General features: G+C 43.3%; 1 protein-coding gene across 3 annotated transcripts in view; it reads left to right on the forward strand.

The window, feature by feature from the left end:
* Dhrs7b (dehydrogenase/reductase 7B) overlaps window positions 1-23,456 on the forward strand; it is a 30,671-nt gene that overhangs the window by 2,938 nt on the left and 4,277 nt on the right. For all 3 annotated transcript variants that reach the window (XM_027427268.2, XM_027427269.2, XM_027427270.2), the window contains 4 exons: window positions 15,228-15,406; window positions 18,222-18,331; window positions 21,136-21,352; window positions 21,786-21,878. In XM_027427268.2, the coding sequence (XP_027283069.1) occupies window positions 15,228-15,406; window positions 18,222-18,331; window positions 21,136-21,352; window positions 21,786-21,878 (599 nt within the window). The remainder of the gene's footprint in view (window positions 1-15,227; window positions 15,407-18,221; window positions 18,332-21,135; window positions 21,353-21,785; window positions 21,879-23,456) is intronic.

Here is a 23,456-nt window from a genome sequence, read left to right on the forward strand (position 1 = left end):
AGCCTGGTCGAGATATAACTTACAGGAACATGAACAATTCAAAGGCAGTTTCGTCACTGAAATGCCCATCTCAGAATGGGAGATACACTATTGGCTTCTGTTCAACTTGCAGGCAGTTACACCACTGAGCAGTCTCCTCTCCATCAGCAATCCTTTGCTCTTGGGCCTCCACCCAGCAGTTGATTACTCATGTAACTTTCAGGACAGGTAACAGTCCTGGCTGTCCTGCATCTCCCTCTGTACACCAGGCTGGCCTCGAACTCACAGAGATCTACCAGCCTCTGCCTCCTGAGTTTATTTCATAAGCTGGGAAACCCCTCCTGGCTTGGTTAGTTTCTCTTTTCCAACATTTAGTGTTTGTTTAGGTTCGTTTATTTTTAATTCTAGTATGTTGATCAATAGGGTAGGTAGGAATTTCTTTATTATAGAGGACAGACTGAAAACTGACTTGCTATATTGGAAAGGATCTTTGCTCAAGTTTTTTTTTTTTTTTCCCCAAGTTAACAGGTTGACTAGAGATTTGGTAGGAGCAGTGAAAACAAAAGTTAGCATGTGTTAAAAACACATGTTCTTATCTAGAAGAAAATAGCTTAGTTCCTTTCTTTTTCCTCCTTGTTTGACAGTCTCATTATGAAGCTACCAGATTTCTGAGAAATTCCTCTTCCCATGTCTCCTTCCCACCTCAGGCTTTCGTTCATAGTTGTGTTAATTCTCAATATGGTTCTGGTTTCTCATCCTCATAGTTGTGTTAATTCTTTTTTTTTTTTTTTTCTTAAGATTTACTTACTTATCTTCCATATATGAATGCTCTTAACTGCATGCCAGAAGAGGGCATCAGATCCCATTATAGATGGTTGTGAGTCACCATGTGGTTGCTGGGAATAGAACTTAGGACCTCTGGAAGAGCAGCTAGTGCTCTTAACCGCTGAGCCATCTCTCCAGCCCCTTGTGTTAATTCTTGATATGGCTCTGGTTTCTCATCCTTAGTTAATTGAAAGAAGGAAAGAAATATAAATAGCCTAATGTTTCAAATGGACAGAATGTAACTGAAAAAAGTATGGAATCTGATCTTTATCAGCTGTCAATGCAGGAAACAATGGGAATAGAGATAGTTTATTCTGGAGCCAAGTATGATGCAATGTGGTAATAGTTGCATGAGGTTTTACAGTAACAACAAAGGAAACCATAATTTCTTTGCAAATACATTGGTGGAAATATCTGGTAGTTGGGTTATATAAAAGTGGGGAAATCTCAATTCCAAGCCACATATGCTATCTGACGCATTCGTGGTCTTTTGCTTGGTGAGCTAGGAGTTTGTACATTCCAAAGCATTTATCTCATGTGCATAAATGACTACTGAGGGGGCCTAAAGATGGCCCAAGGTAATTTGGGCTCTGGACTTGTAACATTCCAGCCTCTCCACATCACTGAAGTTCTAACAGTCGACCAGCCTTTAAGGCCTCAGCTTCATTTCAGGAACTCTGTAATTATAGCCACTTTGTTTAGGCTTTTAAGCAAATATCTCTTCCTATTCCTCTGTCAGCTTTACTTTTTCCTATAGATGCACAGTGTGTTAAATGTGTAAATAATACATTTATTTGTCCTTGTTCGTCTTTCCCACTGTTGGGACATTTCTTTTTTTTTTTCTTTTTTTCTTTTTTTTTAAAGATTTTATTTATTTATTATGTATACAACATTCTGCTTCCATGTATATCTGCACACCAGAAGAGGGCACCAGATCTCATAACAGATGGTTGCGAGCCACCATGTGGTTGCTGGGAATTGATCTGGAAGAGCAGCCAGTGCTCTTAACCTCTGAGCCATCTCTCCAGCCCCCTGTTGGGACATTTCTATGAGGACAGTGTGTTTCATTCTGACAGCAGGCAGCACGCAGTAGTTCTTCATGAGTACTCAATTAATGTCTACTGCAGCAGCTCCAACTGGGACAGAGATCCATCAGATATCTTTAGTTGCTTTGTTTCTCAGTTCCTATCTGGATCCCTGACCTAACTCATTAAAATGTCTGTCTTGTTGCTTTTGAATTTTTGTTTTGTTTTGTTTTGTTTTTGAGATAGAGTTTCTCTGTGTAATAGTCCTGGCTGTCCTAGAACTCACAGAGATTCTCCTACCTCTGCCTCCTGAGTGCTGGGATCAAAGGTGTGCGCCATCGCTGCCTGGCTTGTGTCATTCTTTTAAAGGTAACTAGCCTCCCGGAGTCACAAAGCAGCAGTGGTTCTGGGTCAGATGCTTTAGTTGTTGTGACTCTGAGCAGTCCTGGCAGTCTGTGTCTTTGCCAGTGGTTTTACACATGGCTTCTTTAGGCCCACCCTCACGTGGGTGATGACTTCTGAAACTGTAGCCCAGAGCTCTCTGAGGAACCAACCTACAGGCAGCTGGACACTAGGAATGTCTTTCTTTCCACAGTTTGGAGACTCTGACCAGCCACTCTCAGCAATTGTTTATTTGTTTTTATACTGCTGGGTAAGGGCCTTCGAGAGTCATCCAAGTTTCTGTTCTAAATGTGATGTTTTCTTCCTAATATTCCTGAGTCTCCTGTTCCTTCCTGGGGAATGTTTTGTTTGGAGGGAGCATTGTAATTTGGAGGGAAATGTTCTCTCTCTTAAATTAATAAAAAGAAACCTGTCCTTCTGCATCAGGACAGATGACTGCACCTGTTTTAGGAGGCTCCCTTCAACCTACCAGGGGTGCCCGTCATGGAATCACGCATTCCGTCATGTGTGTTCTGTCTTAGGATTCCCTGAAGGCAAGGAAAACTGTATCCGTCTCTGGCTGGAAACAGCCTCTGTAAAACAAATAAGGTTAGTGGGGGATGGGTGATGGTCCAGCTCTAAGCGTTTCTGAATCAGCAAGAAAACTCCAGAATATCATCTCAGCTCTTATGGCTGTAAACCTCCTGCAGAATGAAGACATGTAAAGGTTAAAATGGCCTTTTAAAATCTGTGTGGCAATGCCTCTAGTGCCTCTGATACAGACCTTATTAAAGTTTGCTCCCTAAAACATACTTCTATCCTAAGGCTTGTAAATTACAAGTTACATTTTTGTTACAATGAACTTTGACTTCTAGTTTCTAATAACATTTGTATAACATATATAGCAAGATTACAAACATTAACAATTCCATCATGAACATACATTAGGGTGAGTTACAATACAATCAAAAGACAATAAGATATTCTCACAATCTGTGGAGTGTGAACAATTTTACGATTTTAAACTTTTTTTTTATTCCCTGCCTGGGACTCAATGCCCGTTGAACCTTTCTATTTCTTGCTCAAACTCCCGAAGTTCTAACATCAGTTTGTAATATCAGTCTTTGAAAGTTAACTAAAAAGTCTTTTGTCCATGTCTTGTTTAAGCATTGTGAAGGAGCTTCTGTCATTCTGGTTTATGCCAGTATCCGACTGTCCTAAATGGGTCCTTTTTCCCAATGGGAAAACTGGCAAAACAATTTTGTGTGTCTGTTTGTGGCAAGAAAGCAAGCTGTTTTTTATCAAGTTCTTAGTCTGCTCCTGGATGAGCACTCTCGGATTCAGAGAGGTGAATGTAGTCCGTCTGTAGGGAAGCTGGAACTCTGGAAAGCATCTCGAAACTGGAACTGGGTGTGTCTCCCTTCTTCCTCCGGCTGTAGGTCAGGTGTCCTCAAGGTTCAGGAAATATAGATCCAGTGTTTCACTCCAGCTGTTTCAGATGGTCTCCTGTGGGCATAGGTCCAATTCCTCTCTGCTCCATGCATCTCATCAATGGCTCCAGCTGCCGGAACACCTCGTTCTCCACCTTTGAGAAAACACAGACATGCCCTCGACCCCCAAATAATTGCAGGGTCTGGTCCCCTCTATTCATCTCTCCATTTGACCTGACCAAAATTTGCTCGAGTTCCTTCATGCCAGAATCTGTCTGCATTAGATTGCTCATTGGCATCCATATTTAAAAAGTTTAAGGTAAACAGTGTATTCTTTAACGCACCATGTGGAGACTGGGGGCACAGCTCCCCCCTTTTTATCTTAGGGCACTATGAGCCCGCTCTCTTATTCCTTGTCCTTGGGGATATATAAGGAATACATGTTTTTTGATCAACTTTCCATTAAGCACAAAATTGCTGGAAAGCTTTGTTAGTATATCCAGACCCATTATCTGTTTTTATAATCTTTGGCACTCCTATGTAAGCAAAACATCTTAAACAGTGACTTATAACATGTCTGGTGGCTTTTCCTGTTTGTGGAGTGGCCATTAAGAAACCTAAATATGTGTCAATTGCTACATGTACATTTTTAACTTGTCAAACTCCGTGATGTGAGTCACATCCATTCGCCATAAATGGTTGGGGAACAGGCCTTGAGGATTCACCCTTAAATTAGCCATAGCCATATTGTGGACATATTCCACATTGTTTGATGATTTGACCAGTAGTCTCTCTGGTTAAGCCAAATTTCTTTTTTAGACTTTTGCTATTTAGATGAGGAAAGTTACAAGATTGTCAAGCTTTTTCTATTTAAGCTAAATCAACTGATTTTGTTAATCAGTTAATTTATTCCATTTGGCTAGTAATCAGGGAAAGGCCTATTTAATAGGTTCCCAGTGTGACCCATAAACATGGTAATTCTCTTAGATGAGTAACATTTTGAATTTGCTCAAATCAATCTAATATTGGATCCTATGTATGGAACTGTCTCTATTACCTTAAGAGCTTTAAAGACATAGTGACTGTCAGTATATAAATTAAATGAATTATTTACCAGGATCTGAAAGACCATTATAACAGTTTGTAGTTTGATTTTTTGAGCTGAAGCCAGAGCTGTCTGCTCTATCTATTCCTTTCTATTAATAACCTATGTAAGTGATTCTCCCAATAGAATCATTGGTAAAAACTAACATAGCATATTTTTACAGGACTGTTTTTTACAATTTTGGAAATACAAAAGGATGTATTAGTGTAAATTTTAACAGTCCATGATCTAGAAGCTGATTGTCAATTCTTCCTGAAAACTGAGCAAAGGCAATCGCCCATAACTCATTGTTCTGAAATAACCAATTAAACTGTTGCTTAGCGTAGGGGACATGTATCATACTTGGTTTTCTCTTAAAATATTTCTTAGAATCTAAAAGGCATTTCTGTACCATGTAGGCTAATGCTTTAAAATAAGGTTTAATATTTAGGCTGGTGAGACGGATAGGTGCAACCATAGTAATGGTTCCTTCTGCCATAAAACAGAAGTCGGACTATGCTTTGTGGGGAGTACTTAAGCTTCCCATGGTTTTGCATAGTCAATATATCTGATGATGCTGAATCGCCTCCTCTAATTATAAAACTTGTCTATCTTTTTAGTTAGCTGCCTGGGTACATCTGGATCATTATCTCTTTATAGAATCTTACTTAAAGGATTTAAATCATCATTAGATGTCCCAAAAAAGGTACTTAACCAATGAATATTTTATAACAATTTCTAAAAAAACTCATTTAAAGATTTTAAACTATCTTTTCCAATTGTTATCTATTAAGCCTTAATTTCTTTAGAATACAATATATGTCCCAAATAATTTTTAAGATTTATTTAAAGTTTTAAAGTAGCCTTTTCTAATCTAACCTAACCTTTGAAGCTGATAAGCTGATAAGACTTTATTTGTATCTTAGCTGACCAGGCTTAATTTGTATTTGTAAAGACATATTTATGCTGTGAATCTAACAGGATGGCTCTCCCCTGAGGCTTTTTATAAACTCATTTTAAAATCATGTATCAACTTTTATTTTCTAGATTTTTCTTTTTGAACCATAAAAATTTAGTAAGACCTGTATCCTCTCATCTGCCAAATTTTATAGAATCATCCATAGATTCCTCATGTCTCTAAGCTAACGCTATAGGCTTTTGCTAACTTTTTAATTGACTATCTCCTAGGGCTCAAATCATAATTTTTTCCTGTTAAGACATTGAGCGACTGACTGGATGCTCTTTATGACCATATTAAAGTCATTTTGATATTTTTAAAACTATATCCAAGGCAATGTAAATATCTCTCTAATCATATCTAAGGCAATTTAGGCATTTCCGTTCATCCGCATTTATAAATTCACAATCATATCATGCATTTAGGTGTGGCCACACCGTTTATCCATAACTTGTATATGTCTCATATTTTTCCTTTTGCCTAGGTTATGATGAGCTTGTTGAAAAGAAAAATCCCTAATTGAAAATTTTCCTAACATAGTAGCTATAGTCAATCCTTGAAATATGAGCATCCAAAATTTGAACAAATCTAAGCTTAAATATGTTGCCCTTTCTTCTCTTGAAGTCTCAAAAACAGTTTCTGTCTGGCTGTATCAATAGCATTTATATACATTGACTAGCCATCAGCCATGGCGGCATCTCCTAAGGCTGTAAGTTACCCCGAGGAGGCAGTCTGTCTGTCACTTCATCAGCCATTTTGTCTAGCCTGCCGCAGACGCCAGCACAAGGTGGCACCAAGCTGTTGGCTGTGGGCTGGCAGACTGTGGCCGTTGCCATGGCTGACCTTGGCCTTAGCTCAACTATGCCCTCTGGGCCGCTGAAAAATCTGCAGCTGTATTTTGGGCACAAGCCTGATCCCCTATTTTCTCTTTTGTTGGGACTCTGTCTGACCTGGTGCTCTTCCTGAACATGTCCAAAGCAACCTCTAGAAGGCTCTGTGCATTTCTTCCTCCCTATGCCTTGCTTTCTATGTAGAAATAACTTATTTTTAACTGAAGTTTTGTAAGGCAGCCATCATCGCTAATCCCTGAGTGTAAGCTAGCTCCACATCTGAAAAATTCTTAATGAACTCGCCATGTCAGTCCGATTCCTGTGAGGCCTTAGCGTGGTCTGGCATGCAGTATCAGCCTTCTCATAAGCTAGCTGTTTCACAATCAAAGTTCCAACACCTGTGTCTCTAACTTTTTTTGTATAATGTCCATACAGGCCTAGAAGTCAATTCTGAACTAACTCCCTAGGTCCCTGCCTGCTCTCTATAATAAATATCCTCCTCCTGACCGGCAGGCCTTGGTTACCCGCTTTCAATTTCCTAGGGGTGAGGTTTCTACAGCAATATTCTCTATCAGCCTCTGGGTAAAAATTGCTGCTGGTCCATACTGGACATAAGCCATTTTCAGTTCCTTGAGCTGTTTGAATGGTATTGGCACATGCATCCTGCTATGTTCCCCTGAGCCTCTCTCTGATCCAGGAAACCTGTAAATTTCTTATCTCCTGTAAGTAATTTCGCTAAAATTTCCAATTCTCTTAGCTCTTGCTGAATTTTACCAGTGAGTATTTGTCTTTCTGTATTCCCAGTTTAAAATGAAAGAAGGAGGTGAAGGCTCCCTCCATCTTGGTACTTATTTAACTCTCTCCCTCTGCTGATCCCAATCTTTGGTCCTGTATATTCTTTACCATCCAGCTGCCCCTTAGTAGGCACGGAGGTTTTTGTTCTCCATTACATTCCTAGATATCTCCCGAGGGCCTTTGAGTATGTGAGGCCACACCTATGTCTTCCCAAGCCCCTGCGCAACTCGAAATGCTGCATCATGGCGGTGGCTTTTGCAAGCGGGAAGGATCCTTTTAAAACTTTTAAACTCTAAAATCTCCTGTACTTGCTTTCACTTTGTTTTAGCTCTCCTATTAAATTAATTAAATTAATTAATTTAGCTATTAAATTATATCCAAGTAAATATATAATCATCTGACTAACAATTACCTGTCAGATTTCTCTAATTATATACATTTTTACTTTCAAGGCTAACTTATTTCTCTTTACCATCTGGCTAATATTCCTGTTTTATATTTACAATTACCTGCATTTTTCATTCCGGAGTTTAACACATTACATTTTACTACTTTATCATCTGACTGACATTTCAGTCTCATACCTACTGTGTGCATTTTCTCTTACTTTAAGGGTTAAATAACCCGCTTTACCTATTTTTGCCAGCTGCTGGCTGACATTTTCTCATTTGCCTATCTTCCAATACTTTAAGGGTTAAATAACCCACTTTACCTTTTTTCGTCAGCTGCTGGCTGACGTCTTTCTATTTTATATTATATATTATGTTTCCTATTTCTACAATTATATACAGTTTTATTCCTGACTTAACGCTGTTCACTCACCACATTTGGCCACTTCTTTCTTCCTTTTTTCTGTGCGTGCTTCTTCTCCAACCGGTTTGCCTGCAACGACTATCTCTTCGAATTGTCCAAGCCTCTGCCTTGTCCGTTTCTTCGTGGTGTCCATGGCTCCCCCCCCCCCCCCCCCCCCCCCCCGCCCGTTCTCAGGCCCCACGTTGGGCGCCATTTTGTCGTGACCCAGCGTGTCTCAGCCTTAGTCCATGAGGACCTGGAAATTCCTAGCAACCCAGCGGCGATAAAAACCAAACACAGGCATCTTGTCATCTTCAGAGAGCTCTCAGTTCCATGTTGTAGAACTAGAGTCATTTCTTTATTAGCCATCTTTTTTGTTGTTTCTTAACCATCCTGCCAACACCACAAGGGAACCATCTCTCTGTTCTCTCTCCTCTGGACATTGACCCCTCACTCCTAATCTTCTGTCCTCACACACCTCCTCCCAGGTGATGGCCTATTCAGATGCTTAGGCTCACAGAGATGCAAATAAGAGGCATATTACCCTGAGGCCATGGTAAACAATAGTAGCCTTACTGGCATTAACAATATAATAGTGGGCCGGAGCTTTTCGGTGCTCCATGTTTACAGGAGCTAGTGACTGGACCCCAAAATATTCCATAACAGAATTTTTCGGTCTCCCACAGAAATGCCACTCAACAACATTGGAATTCCAGTTCTTGTCTATGTCAAAGTGTGCAGGTAGGCAGTCTGCCCTGGACTAAACAGCTGAGACTTTGAACTGTAATAAATGGTCAGCCTCCATATGACTCTTTCTCTTGTGGTGTTCTGCCTCCTTGTGGCACTGCCTTGTGATCACTGCTTGATAGCTGCCTCCCCGTGGCCGAATTGCAGGGGTTGGTGCTGAACCCTCTTTGAATCTTGTATGCAGGGTTGCTGGAGGTATGTGCTTACTGCTTAATGGAGAGCAAAGATGCTTCAGTGTGCTTGCTCTTTCCAGGACTGGCATGAAGAACCCTCTAGCCTTGCTTCCTATTTTGTTGTTACTGATGCCAGTCTGCATTCCTTCAGCTGTGGTACTCTCAGGCTGACAGCCCCAAATACAACACACTGTAGCTTGTTCCAGCAAGGTCCTTCTGGCCTGAAGGTGTTCTCTGTTTTGCTTTTGGGTTTTTAGAGGCAGGGTTTCTCCGTGGCTTTGGATGCTGTCCTGGAACTAGCTCTTGTAGATCAGGCTGATCTCGAACTCACAGAGATCTGCCTGCCTCTGCCTCCCGAGTGCTGGGATTAAAGGCATGTGCCACCAACACCCGGCAACATTCAGTTATTCTTGAAAGGTGTATATTGAGTCCTGTCATTTTGCTGTCTTTTGATGTTTTCTTAGTTCTCGTCTGTTAAATAGCTGTCTTAGCCTTTTTAATTTCTTCTCAGTAGTCTCTTGGATATAATTGTCTTTCTCTTCTGATATTTTCCTTCCAGTATCTTCTGTAAGGTTGTCTTGGTGGTCATAAATTCCTTTTCTTTCCCTTCATTTATGATAAAAGTTTTGCTGGATATATCAGGGTGGTGTCTTGGTTACTTTTCTATTGCTGTGCTAAGCTACTATGAACAACTTGTAGAAGAAAGAGCTTGGGGAGGGGCTTACAGTTTCAGAGGGCTAGTCCATGACACCATGATAATGGTAGGGAGCATGGCAGCAGGTAGGCGTGGTACTGGAGCTGAGGACTGACATCCTGATCCACACACAGGAAGCAGAGAGAGCTAACTGAGAATACCTTTGGCTTTTGAAACCTCAAAGCCCACCTCCAGTGACACATCTCCTTCAATAAGGCCACTCCCCCTAATCCTTCCCCAACAGTTCCACCAACTGGGGACCAAACATTCAAATATATGAACCTATAAGGGTCATTAAAACTACACTTTACTCCCTGACCCATAGGCTTGTAGCCACATCATAACACAAAAGGCACTTAGTCCAACTTAAAAAGACCTCATAGTCTTTCATTGTCTCAACACTGTTTAAAAGTCCAAAGTCTCTTCTGAGACTCAGGCTAATCTCTCTCTCTCTCTCTCTCTCTCTCTCTCTCTCTCTCTCTCTCTCTCTCTCTCTCTCTCTCTCGTCTCTGTCCTTGTCTCTCGGGCTGGTTCCACTCCTTAAGTGCAGTTCTTTAGTTCAACTTGCCTTTCTACTTTAGTGGGGGTGTTTGCTTGGTTCAGGAAAGTCTGTTGTGGAGGGTGAGGTGATTCTTTTATACTGTGCAAGGCATCAGGCTCTCTCCTCAGTCATGGTCCAGCATAAAACCATCATGAACCCATATGCCAGTTGCCTATAAAACAGTCCTTTTTCTTTCTAAAACAGTTCTTTCTCTTTCTTTCTTCCTTTCTTTCTTTCTTTCTTTTTTTTTTTTTTTTTTTGATTTTTCAAGACAGGGTTTCTCTGTGTAGCTTTGGAGCCTATCCTGGCACTCGCTCTGGAAACCAGGCTGGCCTCGAACTCAGAGATCCGCCTGCCTCTGACTCTGCCTCCCGAGTGCTGGGATTAAAGGCGTGCACCACCAACGCCCGGCCATTCTTTTCTTTAGCATTATGGAGAGTAAAGAGACACCACCAGCAGCACTATGTATACTAGTGTATTAGCTGTTATGGTTATGAATGGGAAAAATTAAAAAGAAGAAAGAAATCACAGTGAGATCAGTGATCGGTAACAGGTTGTCATGTAGAGGAAGAAATATACACAGGAGGAATGATAGAAGAAGAGAAAAAATGTGGGGTGGAGATTCAGGAGTTTTGGTTAAAAGGGGACTAAGAAGTTTTAACACGAATAATAAAAGACCCAGAGTCAGATATCGGGGTTTAAGCTTCAAGTTGAAGCAAAGCAGCCAGCCACTAGCTCTTACCTCTACCCCAGGCTGAAAGGGCTGTCCTGTCTCCATGAATCCTCAGAGACAGTGCTATCTTCACGAATCCTCAGAGGCAAAAGCTCTGAGTTCCTGTCTCTTCCTGCCTTATATTCCTTTCTCTGCCCAGCCAGATCACTACTGTCTCCACCTACCTAGTGCTGGGTTTAAAGGTGTTTGATTCCAAGTGTTGGGATCAAAGACATGCGCTCTGTTACTCTTCACTTTTCTGTAGGTCAGGTTGGCCTTAAACTCAGAGAAATCTATCTGCCTGTCTCCTGAGTCCTGGGATTAAAGGTGTGTGCCACCACTGCCTGGCTCTATGGCTTGCTAGTACGGCTGCTGGGATTAAAGGTGTGTATCACTATTGCCTGCCCTCTATGGATTGTGGCTAGCATTGCATTCTGAACCCTCAGACAAGCTTTAATAAATCATAAATAATATATCACCACAAAGAAGAAGGGTTAAAGATATGCAGGAAAATAATGGAGCAGTCTTTTCTCTCAGGAGGTTGAGTCACAGAGACTAGGGCAGCCAGGATGTTAGGATAGAGAGAGAAAACAAAGATAATAGAATGCTAAGAGGGGAAGTTGGAGTGGTGGTGGTGGTGGTGCTCGCCTTTAATCCTAGCACTGGGGAAGCAGAGTCAGGCCTGGTTTACAAATCCAGTTCTAGGACTGCCAGGACTGTTACACAGAGAAACCCTGACTCAAACAACAACAACAAAAACACAAAACCAAAAAACAAAACCAAAAGAATACTAAAAAGGAAAGAAAAAAAACCCAACAACATCAAGGGACTGTGGTGGCCTGCTCCATTGACCTGGTGTATTTTATAAACAAAAAAGAACTGTGGAAGGCAACTAGAGTGGGGAGGAGCCTGTGTGTGAAGCCAGATATTCTACTGACTGACTCCCTGACCTAGTAGGCGCCTTGGGGTTCTGGCCAAAGTCTCCGTATATTCAGTATCAGGTGACTTGAGCTGGACCGGAGAGCAGGTGGACTCTCTGACTTCAGATGATGAAGCAGAGCAGGTGGGCTCTAATTGCTAATGGTTAACCAGAGTTGGGGCTGAAGAATGGGCAGGTGTCCTGTCTCTCCCTCCCCATTTTCTCTTCTCTGACTGAAGTACTAATCCTCCTGCTAGAATTACAGGTGTGCACTATTATACCTGCCCCTGTGCAGGTATAATATTGGAAAATAGATAGGAATTTTCAGATTTCTGTAGATAAATTCTCGTCTTCCATTTGGAACCCTGTCTGCCCGTTGGCCCAGTTTGCTTGTAATGTGGCTCAGTATTGCATGTTTCCCTTTTTACAGACCTGGACTGATTCCTCTCTAAGCTCTGGAGAGTTCTTAGGTCCTGTCTTGTGATTTTCAGATTTGCATGTTTAATTTTTGGGTGTAATTTCTGCTTAGATTACAGTTGCCTGTTTTTACTGATGATTTGGTTTTTAAAACATTGCTTGAGTGAATAAAGGAGTCTTAGGAACAGATTTAATCCCTGAAATGGTGAACTTTGTTCAACGTGTAATTGAAAGGAGTAATATCACAGGTGACATAGTTTTTATATCTTAGTTGGTATTCTAGAAGCCATTGCCAAAATACCTCTTGGTGGAAGAGAAAGAGAACAGCTAAGTGTGAGAGCTCATAAATCTGGCTGCCTGGCCTGAGGAACACCTTTGTCACCATTACTCTAGGTCTAGAGTTCACTAATCTTGCACAAGCAGGTAGCCTCAGCCTGTGAGCCCCTTGGCTCTGTCACTCCTTATGCCAGTTTATCTGACTCATTAGTGTAAATTCAGGCCTTGCTTACTGGCAGTTAAGAGTGGCTGTGACTGGTGTGCATACTGCATGTATAGACAACACATCCTCCCTTCTGGGTGGTCTGTGCTTCTGTGGAGGAAGCCTTCTTTTTTTCTGATGTCTCTCCCTGTTTGTTACTATGGTCAAATAGTCCTGGAGAGATTCTATCACCCCCGCCCCCTTTTTTAAAGATTTATTTATTATGTATACAGTGTTGTGTCTACATGTATGCCTGCAGGACAGAAGAGGGCACCAGATCTCATTACAGATGGTTGTGAGACCCCATGGGTAGCTGGGAATTGAACTCAGGACCTCTGGAAGAGCAGCCAGAGCCTTCTATTATTAACCTCTGAGCCATCTCTCCAGCCCCGACTATTCCTTTTTCCTACCAGTTGATATCTGGAAAACATGAGCAAAGTCTGCCCTCGACCCCCTTTTTGTTTCTGTTTTTCTTTTGGTTTTTCGAGGCAGGGTTTCTGTGTATAGCCTTGGCTGTCCTGGAACTAGCTGTGTAGACCAGGCTGTCCTCAAACTCCTAGAGATCTGCCTGCCTCTGCCTCCTGAGTGATGGGATTAAAAATATGCATTGCCACCACCTGGCAGGTTTTGTTTTGTTTTTCTTTGAGACAGGGTCTCACTCCGTAGACCAGGCTGGCCTCAAACTCACAGAGATCCCATTGCTTTTGCTGCATACTGGGACCCACTCCATTTTATACTGTCACTCTTGCCTTCCTGGTCCATGATTTGGCCACATCCTGAACTAGAAGCTAATAAGCATTTTGATGTTAAGTGTGTGTTTTGTAAATGTACTAAAGCCCTGTTGTGTACTACTTTGAAAGGAAACAAGCATGTATTTTGTTTGTTTGTTTTTGTTTTTTTGAGACAGGGTTTCTCTGTGTAGCTTTGGAGCCCATCCTGGCACTCGCTCTGGAGACCAGGCTGGCCTCGAACTCACAGAGATCCGCCTGCCTCTGCCTCCCAAGTGCTGGGATTAAAGGCGTGCGCCACCAATGCCCAGCCCCAGGCTTGTATTTTATAGAGAAAATTTGTTTCCTAATTTGTTAATTGGACTACCCAAGAAAAAAATCCCTTCTACTTTTCAATGAGATTGCCCATACTCTCTTGGCCATCTTTATCCAGCTATTTCAAAGGCCAGGAATGCCCAAGTAGCCTGGGGCTCATCGGTGTGGTTATGTGCACTGCAGTGTAGAATAGGTTGGTGGGCATTTAAACATTAAAACTGATCGTGTCTTAGTTAGTGTTAACATCGCTGTGATGAAACAGCATGACCAAAGCAAGTTGGGGAGGAAAAGGGTTTATTTTATTTAGGGTTTCTCTGTGTAATACTAATACTACTGGCTATCCTGGACCTCACTTTGTAGATCAGGCTGGCCTTGAACTCGCAGAGACCCACCTGCCTCTACCTCTTGTGTGTTGGGATTAAAGGCGTGGGCTACCACTGTCTGGCTTGGAAAAGGGTTTACTTTACACCTCCATATCGTAGTCCATCATTGAAGGAAGTCAGGATATACAAGTTTAGACATGGGATGCAAACTTTGTGTGTGTGAAAAAATTTGTTCTGTTTGTTAATTTAATTAAACTAAATGATTTATGCAGGTACGAAAGTTAAGCTTCATTGAGCCCTACTTAGTGAGTTTCTTTCATTTGGAAAGAACAAGCATTTCCCAGGTCTCTTTTAGAATCTGTTTGCTATGAAGTGACTTTCTGAGGACTGAGATTGCTCTGCATGAGGCTGTTCCTGCTGCTGGCACCTACATTCCCATGAACGTGCACCTGAGTCATGCATAAAGGTGGTTCACACCTGCCATGCACAAAGATGATAGTTCATCACACCTGAGCAGGAAGTGACAGCAGGATTGTACCCGCCAGGCTAGATGGTTCTTTAGGGCTCTGCTCTGCTGTTGCTGTGCCACTTTTAGTATCTAGAAGTTGCTGGAGCCTCTGGGTAATTCTTGATGCTTTGCCCTGGTGGCCTTTGGTGTAGCTGTGGTTCAGTTCCACGTTGTGGCTTTAGAATGGGGTTGACTGCTGGTTGTGGTCTTGAGGGGCCCAGGAGAGGGTGTGCAGTGGTCTCCAGTTAATAAGCCTAGCGAGGCTCTGGTCCTTGTCCCAGAGGCTAAGATCTGCTGTCCTTCCCTGAGTAAGGTCCCTACCCAACTATCTTCCTGTTATCTGGGAAGTGACTAGCTCCTGGGCTATTTTGGACAAGACAGGGTCATTCCACACTGAGACTTGCCTGGTAAAAGGAGCTGATTGCAGTGAAAAAAAATTTCTCCGAGTCCTTAACTCATTTGGGTTGCGCCCCAGTCTCCTCCCATCTGGAAAGGCTGGAGTGGGAGTTGCATAGCCTCGACTAATCCCTGTTCTCCTGCTTTGTCCCTGATTGATATGGTTTGGTCTTCCAGGAAGAGTATACTGAAGGAGAGGGTCATGGACTTGGTCACTCAGACGGCCATCCTGCCCCTGCTGTTTGGCTGCCTAGGGATTTTCAGCCTCTTCCGGGTGCTACAGCGGATCCGCTCAAGGACTTACCTGAGGAATGCTGTGGTGGTGGTTACAGGTGCCACCTCAGGGCTCGGCAGAGGTAAGTCTGTGATACCAGGATTGGAATCGGCAGGCTTCCTGGGAATCACAGGACGTGCTGAAGGGCCTGTTGTCCATGGTCCAGTTGGAAAATAAGGGTGTATAAGCAATGAAAAGGCCGGAGCCTCAGTGAAGAGGCTGCTGCTGGGGAGCAGTGGCCTTCCTGCCTCCCAATATCAGTGAAAGTGGAATCCTTTTAGGCTATCCTTACTTCTGTCATTCACTACACCGATTTTAATTTCCTCCTTTTTGGGCATCTTTAGGAAGCAAAGCTCACATAAAATCTAGGAGATGCTTTTCTGGAAGCTGTCTAGACACCAGCATGATGCCTCATTCTTTCTCCACTTCCTAAAATGTCTCATGTCTTGGTCAGGACAGGACAAGACAGGGTGAGGAACCCAGCAGGGCCCAAACTTCTGACCTGCAGGATGATGTGGTAACCCAGGTGAGCAGGTCTGGCCACAGGAGCTAGCCTTTCATTAGGGTGAGCCTAGGGTGTTAGGGTGAACAAAGTCACTGATGTCCTTCAGAAATGGCAGCATCCCATCATGCAGTCTGCTTGCACCTCCTTCCAGAGGCCTGCGTGAGGGGTGCTGGTTGATGTGCTGGGGAATGCCATTCAGGAGGCTGAAGGAACAGCTGCAGGGCACAGAGCTACCTCTCTGTCCCAGGAGCTGGTCCCTTGGCAGAGCACCTCTTTTCTTTGTGAAGGACACTGAATTTCTTCTGCCCTCTTGCCTGACTCTTGGAAGGCTTGTTTGTAACAGTGTCCAGTGCATAGACCTTTGACGCTGCCCCTTCTCAGGTAAACAAGTGACAGCCCCATTCCTTGCCAACACTTTGGTGATGGCTTTCCGTGGTTGAATTGCCCTGCAAGGCAGGCTTGTTCTATCCTTCTTAGCCACAGGGCCTAAGAAGACACTAGGCCACCTAAAACTCTAAGATTGGTTCCAAGGGGCTGGAGAGATGGCTCAGAGGTTAAGAGCACTGGCTGCTCTTCCAAAGATCCTGTGTTCAATTCCCAGCAACCACATGGAAGCTCACAACTATGTGTAATGAGATCTGGTGCCCTCTACTGACATGCAGGCATGCATGAAGATAGAATATTATACACACACACACAAAAAAAAAAAAAAACTAAAAAATTATATATACATAAAAAGATTGGTTCTGAGACCTGTGGTTACTCAGGGGTCCGAGTGCCCTGAGAAGATACATTCACGAGCGTTTGCAGGACAAATTTATACTTATGCCAGCTGGTTAGTTTGTAGAACACTTTTAAGAGGCAGTTTGGAAATATTAATGCATTGGCCAAGCAAGGTGTATGTAGAGGTGTATGTACCAACACTTGGATGGTAGAGGCAGGAGGATCATGAGTTCAAGGCCATCCTCAGCTACATGGTGAGTTTGAAGCCCAGACTAGTCTACAGGAGATCTTGTCTCCAAACAATAGAATGACTAAAATATTAAAGACAGTTACTAAAAACCTTCATATTGCTTTACCTGTGAAGTAATTACCTACTTTATCTCATTCAACCTTAGTCCCCTCTGGATTAGGTATTATTATTTGTATCTCACAGAAGGGGAAAGGGAGAAACAGATTGTAACATAGGTGGATATCACAAAACCTATACGCAAAGGAAGTCTAGAGTTGTACACAGACCTAGCTCAAATCTATTCTCCAGAGCACTGGGCTCCACTCTATCCAGAAATGCAGATGTTGGGGCACTGAGAGTTAGCTAGGACATGCTTGGAGGAAGGTAAACAAGGAGCAAGAGATATTCCCATTTCCCCCTACTTAATATTGCTGCCTGAACCTCTTCTCCAGCCCAGCAATGCCTGAGGCCCAGCATCATCTTCCATGGTCTCTCAGGTGCTTTAGATACTAGTCCCCTGCCTCCAGTATTTCCTAGGCACCTACCCTTTGGGGTTGGGACTCCGAGGGCCCCAGCCTCTCTGCTTTGATTTTCCAAAGAACTGTGCATGTGTATCTGCCAGCTGCATTAGTAGTCTGGGGAGCAGCATTGATGGTGGAACACAGTCTCCAGGGACCATAGCAACATGAGAGCTAGCACCATTTGTGGAAGTGGATTGAGTTTATTGGGACAGGTCTTGAACTCTGCTTAGCTTTGGTGGGCTTCATCAATAACAAGTGAGTTGATGTCCATGTGCAGGGTCTTAGCCCAACTATGGAAGGCTGAGCTGGGTCCAAGGAAATGTAAGGTAAGGGCAGGTTCCCCAGCCTCCCAGGATCCCAGAGACAGTTAGAAGCAGCAGGGAGTCAAGTCAAGCAGGAACTTGTTTATTGTCCCACTGTAAGTGTGGGGAAAAACCCACAGAGAGGGAAAATAGCCAGCCAATGGTTTTAAAGGTCAGCCTATCTAGGTGCCCTACACTTTACCTAGTGAACCTAGGTGCCCTACACTTTACCTAGTGAACACTAGCTGTTCATGTAGTGACCTCATCTGGTTCGATTTTTTTTTTTTTGTAGACAATTCAGGACTCACCTATCTGACTTCCTCTCAGCACCATCTTTGACTGTCTTGAGTGCCCTACACCCACAGGGTTACATGAGACCATGTTACATGAGCATTGTACTCATAGACTGTCCACCTTCCTGGCTTTCTCTGCTTCATAAATGTGTCACACCTCTGGACAGGAACACTACACTGGGTCTTACCTCCCAGCTCCACACTAGTCTACAAATATGTGAGACGTAGACATTGTGCAGGATAGGGTGACTTTGAACTGAACTGCCTGGGGTAAAAATGGCACTGGATAATTTCAGCTGTCAGAGTTCTTTTCTTTTCCCTTAGAATGCGCCAGAGTCTTCCATGCTGCAGGGGCTAAGCTGGTGCTCTGTGGTCGAAATGTGACAGCCCTTGAAGCACTCGTCAGTGAACTTGCTGGTTCTCATACCTCCCAGGTGAGCCTTCAGAAGGGTTCTGTGGGAAGGAAGGACTGCCGTGGGCCACAGTAGCCCCTCTAGGACTGTTAAGCTACAGGCATCCATCCGTCCATGTGATTACACTGTACTGGAAGGCAGAAGGCTCCAAGCAGCTGAGAACTGTCCCCATTTTATACCCCGACCTGGCCATCAGCTGCCAGCCACCATTGCCTAGGCTAAGAGCTAGGGAAGTCCCTTCCATACTCATCTAGTAGGGTGCTGGATGGAGAAGTGATGATGATTGCTTCTCTTACGGGCTGGAGAGATGAATCAGAGCATTGGCTGCTCTTCCTGAGATCCTGAGTTCAATTCCCAGCACCCACATGGTGACTCACAAATAAGATCTAGTGCCCTCTTCTGGCCTGGAGGTATACATGCAAGAAGAACACTGTAATAAATCTTTAAAAAGTGTCTTACAACATTTATTGTACTAATTTTTTTGAGACAAGATTTCTCTGTGTAGCCCTGGCTGTCCTAGAACTCGCTCTGTAGACTAGGTTGGCATCGAACTCACAGAAATCGGCCTGCCTCTGCCTCCTGAGTGCTGGGATTAAAGGCATGTGCTACCATCGTCCAGAAGTACTAATCATTTTTAAGGTAATCAGTTTTATTCTTTTGAGAAATTCACACATGCATACAATGTATTTCAATCATATTTGCCACCCACTCTCTTCCAGCTCCTTCCAAATGTCCTACCCTCACTCCTTTCCTTTTAAAAATAATCCACCAAGTCCAATTTGTGCTGCTCTTTCCTACCAACTGTGCCAAATCCAATAGCGTGAAGAGCCCTAGGACTGTCTCCTATATTCCTTGCAGGGCAAATCTAATGGACCTGGGAATGGCATAATCTCTCCTTCACTTTTGAAGGGCTGTTATGCTATATACTGATTTAATGTTTTCTTTTTCTTCTTCTTTTTTTTTGTTGTTGTTTTCGAGACAGGGTTTCTCTGTGTAGCTTTGGGGCCTATCCTGGCACTTGCTCTGGAGACCAGGCTGACCTTGAACTCACAGAGATCCGGATTTAATGTTTTTTTTATAACCTTGAATGTATCGACCTGCTTTATGTTGAAACATGGGCTAGATTTCTTAAGGAGGACCTTTATGTGAGGAGTTGCTTCTGTTGCTGTTCTCAAGACCCCCTTGTCTTTTGACAATTTGATAATTTGTCACACTGTGGGTTACTAGTTCATCTACTTGGCGTGGCCTCTTGGATGGCATTGAGTCATGTCTTTGGCTGACTATTTCATATTTAAATATTTCTCAGAGCTCCACATTTCCTCTGTTAGCTTGCTTGATAGAATACTATAGATTTCTTGGGCTCTAGTTTTGCTTTCCTAGATTCATTAATTTAAATGATTGTTTTGAGTTCGCAGATTTCTTCTTCTCTTTTCTCACCTACTTTTAACTCTAGTGTCTTTACCCCTTCACTTATTGTACTTAAGCTCTAGATTTTTGTTTTGTTTTTGTTTTTTCAAGACAGGGTTTCTCTGTGTAGCCCTGGCTGTCCTGGAACTTACACTGTAGACCAGGCTGGCCTCCAACTCAGAGATATTCCTGCCTCTGCCTCTTAAGTGCTAGGATTAACGGTGTGTGCAACCACTGCCTGGCTAGAATTTCTTTCTATAATTTTCCCCTTTACTGAACTACTCACTTTTTTTAAAGCCCATCTATTTCCTGTTGTTGCCAGTGTCTTTCTTCATTCTTTTAGCATTACAGAGCTAGTTGTTTTAGTGCCTTTGCTATTAAATCTAGCATCTCAGCCTCCCAGGGATTCTTTTTAGAGATTTATTTGTAATTTTGATGTCCCAAAGCAGTATGCTGGCAGCTGTTTTCAGTGGTAACTGCTGAAACAGAGCTACCTGCCTCCACGCCACACTCAGGCACAAGCAGTAGGTCAGCAGTACATGGAGGCTAAATTCCTTCTTGCCTGCCCTGGGTCCCCAAGTTGCACCAGAAATATGGTCTGCCTTTCCCACAGTTGCGTGCCAGGTTTTGGTGGCTGCAGTCCACCCCTGATAGCTGTGATTTGCCAGAAAAGCACTCCCTTGGAAGTTGCATTCAGGTAATCTGGAAACTTCAGGTCACTTCACAGTGTTTCTGTTAGGACAGCGGGCCAGATGGAGACGGTTTCCAGAGCTTCCCACTCTTGGCATCTTCTCTGCCTCCCCCTCTTACTTTCTGCTCTCACTGAGCTGCGCAGAACTGTGCCGGGCCCGCTCCTCTAGTACCTGGTACTTTGGCAGCAGTTTTTGTGAATATAGAGGTTAACTGCCCTCCCCTCCAGACTGGGTCAGGAGCCGTTGTCTGGCCTCCTTTCTGCTGTGTCCCAGTGGCAGGCCTTCCGGGAATATGTGAATAACAGTTCATAAACAGATGAGTAGAAGTAACGAGCTTGGATGGACGGTGCCTATGCACTGATGACAGTTGAGTGTCAGGATGTACAGTGTGGAGCAGCAAAGCAGCTATTGTTAGTAGTTCATGTGGTGATGGACACACCATACATGTATATTCACACCGTACATGATGCCGACCTGTGGACCTCACAGTCTGGCTGATGAAGGTAAGAGGGGCCTGTGATCACATCTTGTAGGGTATAGCAGTCACCTTCAATCTAGAAATTTGCCCAGATAGACGGAACAGGAAGAAACTTCATAGGCTGTGTCTTTGGAAGAGGGTTGCCATCACCTATAGCATTTATGCAGAGTGGACCAGTTCCAAAACTCTGAAAAATAGGAACATTACTGTCACTCATGAAGTGCATTTTGTATTTTTTATTTGGCCAGGGACAGACACACAAACCTTACATGGTGACCTTCGACCTCACAGATCCTGGTGCTATTGCTGCAGCAGCAGTTGAGATCCTACAGTGCTTTGGCTATGTGGACATCCTCATCAATAATGCTGGGGTCAGCTACCGTGGTGCCATCCGTGATACCATAGTGGACGTGGACAGGAGGGTGATGGAGATAAACTATTTTGGCCCTGTTGCTCTGACAAAAGGTGGGTGGCATCTTGGGGTAGGAGGTACGATGAGCACCAGTCATTAGAATGCCTGTTAATCTTACTTGGTTTACTTTTAGTGAGACACTGCTTGCCCCTGTCCATTTTTCCCCTTGCAGTGGGTGTGGTCATTAGAGTCCAGGTGTTTTGATTTTTCTGGGTTTATATTTGCATTGTATGTGTTTTGCACCCTCACATCAGTGTTGGTCTTACTGATGCAGCTTTGCATTTCTGCTCCACGGTACCTTCGTCCCACTGAAGGCAATATTTTGTTGTACACAGACTTCAAATCAGAGGTCAAGCTCCCAGTAGGACAAGGGGACTGTGCTGTTTGCATGTTCTGTTCTCTCCTCCCGGTCCTCTGGTTCTTCTCCAGCGGCACCAGGCACAGTGACTGGGAGATGCTGTCTAACTTTCCACCCTGTCCCCTCAGCTCTACTGCCCTCCATGATCAAGAGGAAGCGAGGCCACATTGTCGCCATCAGCAGTATCCAGGGCAAGATCAGCATTCCTTTTCGATCAGCATGTAAGTACTTTTCTCTTCCTTTCCCAGAGCATTTTATTTTTTTCTGATATAAAAATGATGTGTTCATTCACTAGATTCATACACTGTAGAAATACCTTTCATATACATGAGTAACTTCATCAAGAATGTTCTTTTGGGTTTTGTTTTCGTTTTCTTGTTTTTTGGTTTTTCAAGACTGGGTTTCTCTGTAGTTTTGGAGGCTGTCCTGGAACTAGCTCTTGTAGACCAGGCTGGTCTCCAACTCACAGAGATCCACTTGACCTGCCTCTGCCTCCCGAGTGCTGGGACTAAAGGTGTGCACCACCAATGCCCTGCTGATTTTTTTTTTTTTTTTTTTTTTTTGAGACATAGTCTTTCTACTTAGGCTTGGCTATCTTGGAACTCACTATGTAGACCAGGCTGTCCTTGAACTCAGAGATCTGCCTGCCCCAAGTGTTAGGGTTAAAGGTGTGAGCCACAACACCATTTTGTTTTGTTTTTTTTTAAGATTTTATTTATTATGTATACAACATTCTGCTTCCATGTATATCTGCACACCAGAAGAGGGCACCAGATCTCATAAGGGATGGTTGTGAGCCACCATGTGGTTGCTGGGAATTGAACTCAGGACCTCTGGAAGAGTAGTCAGTGCTCTTAACCTCTGAGCTATCTCTCCAGCCCCCCTGATCAGAATGTTTTAAGCAGTCACACACTCTAGTTTAAATCTTAGTTTATTTCTTATCCCTCAGGTGACCTTGGGCAGGTGTCCCTCCCTCCATATGCTCATCCTTACTTGCAAATGGAGACAGCTCAGCCTGGAAGGCTGTTATGAGGAAGGACCAGCAGTGGCCCTGGACTGAAACCCTTTCAGGACTTTGGGGCATATAACTCCAATTTTCTTCCTTACATAAAGTCAAACATCCAAAATGGGATTTTATTTCACATGGTGTTTCTGACTTGTTAGTCCACTAAATAAGAATATAGGTTCTTTTAAGTAGATTTAATTCAGTAAATGGCTGTAACATAACTAACAGCCATTTTCATAGACACTGGGGAATCCTTATCCCCACCTCAGACTTTGACCTTTAGTAGTGATCTATGACAGAATATTCTTAAATATTGATGTTTCTAGTTGTTCACAGGGAGATTAAGGTAAGGCTCAAGAAGTAGAAACATCCAGTAACACCCTAATATTAAAAATACCCAGTTGGCCTCTAGTTCACGAACTGATTTCTACCTATGAGAGTGGCTGTGCTACAATCTCAGATGTCATTTCATTTGTCTGCCCTCCTGTTACACATGCAAACAAACACAGAGTGCAGCTTCTAGTCATATCACAAACTCCTTAGTTGTTCTTTTCTATTTGTCATTCTCTGAAAGGAAACACTGACTTGGTGACAGCCTCTGCTCATCCACCTCCAAGCACCGGTGCAATCTGGCTGGCCCAGCGAAGGAGGAGCTGAACTGTTTCAGCACTTAGAAAGGACAGTGACAACACTCAATTCAATAAAGGGTAGCTGACCATTAAACAAAACATTTTCAGCCGGGCCTTGGTGTTGTACACCTTTAATCCCAGCACTTGGGAGGCAGAGGCAGGCG

This window comes from Cricetulus griseus, chromosome 7, assembly GCF_003668045.3.
Source record: "Cricetulus griseus strain 17A/GY chromosome 7, alternate assembly CriGri-PICRH-1.0, whole genome shotgun sequence".
Lineage (NCBI taxonomy): Eukaryota > Metazoa > Chordata > Mammalia > Rodentia > Cricetidae > Cricetulus > Cricetulus griseus.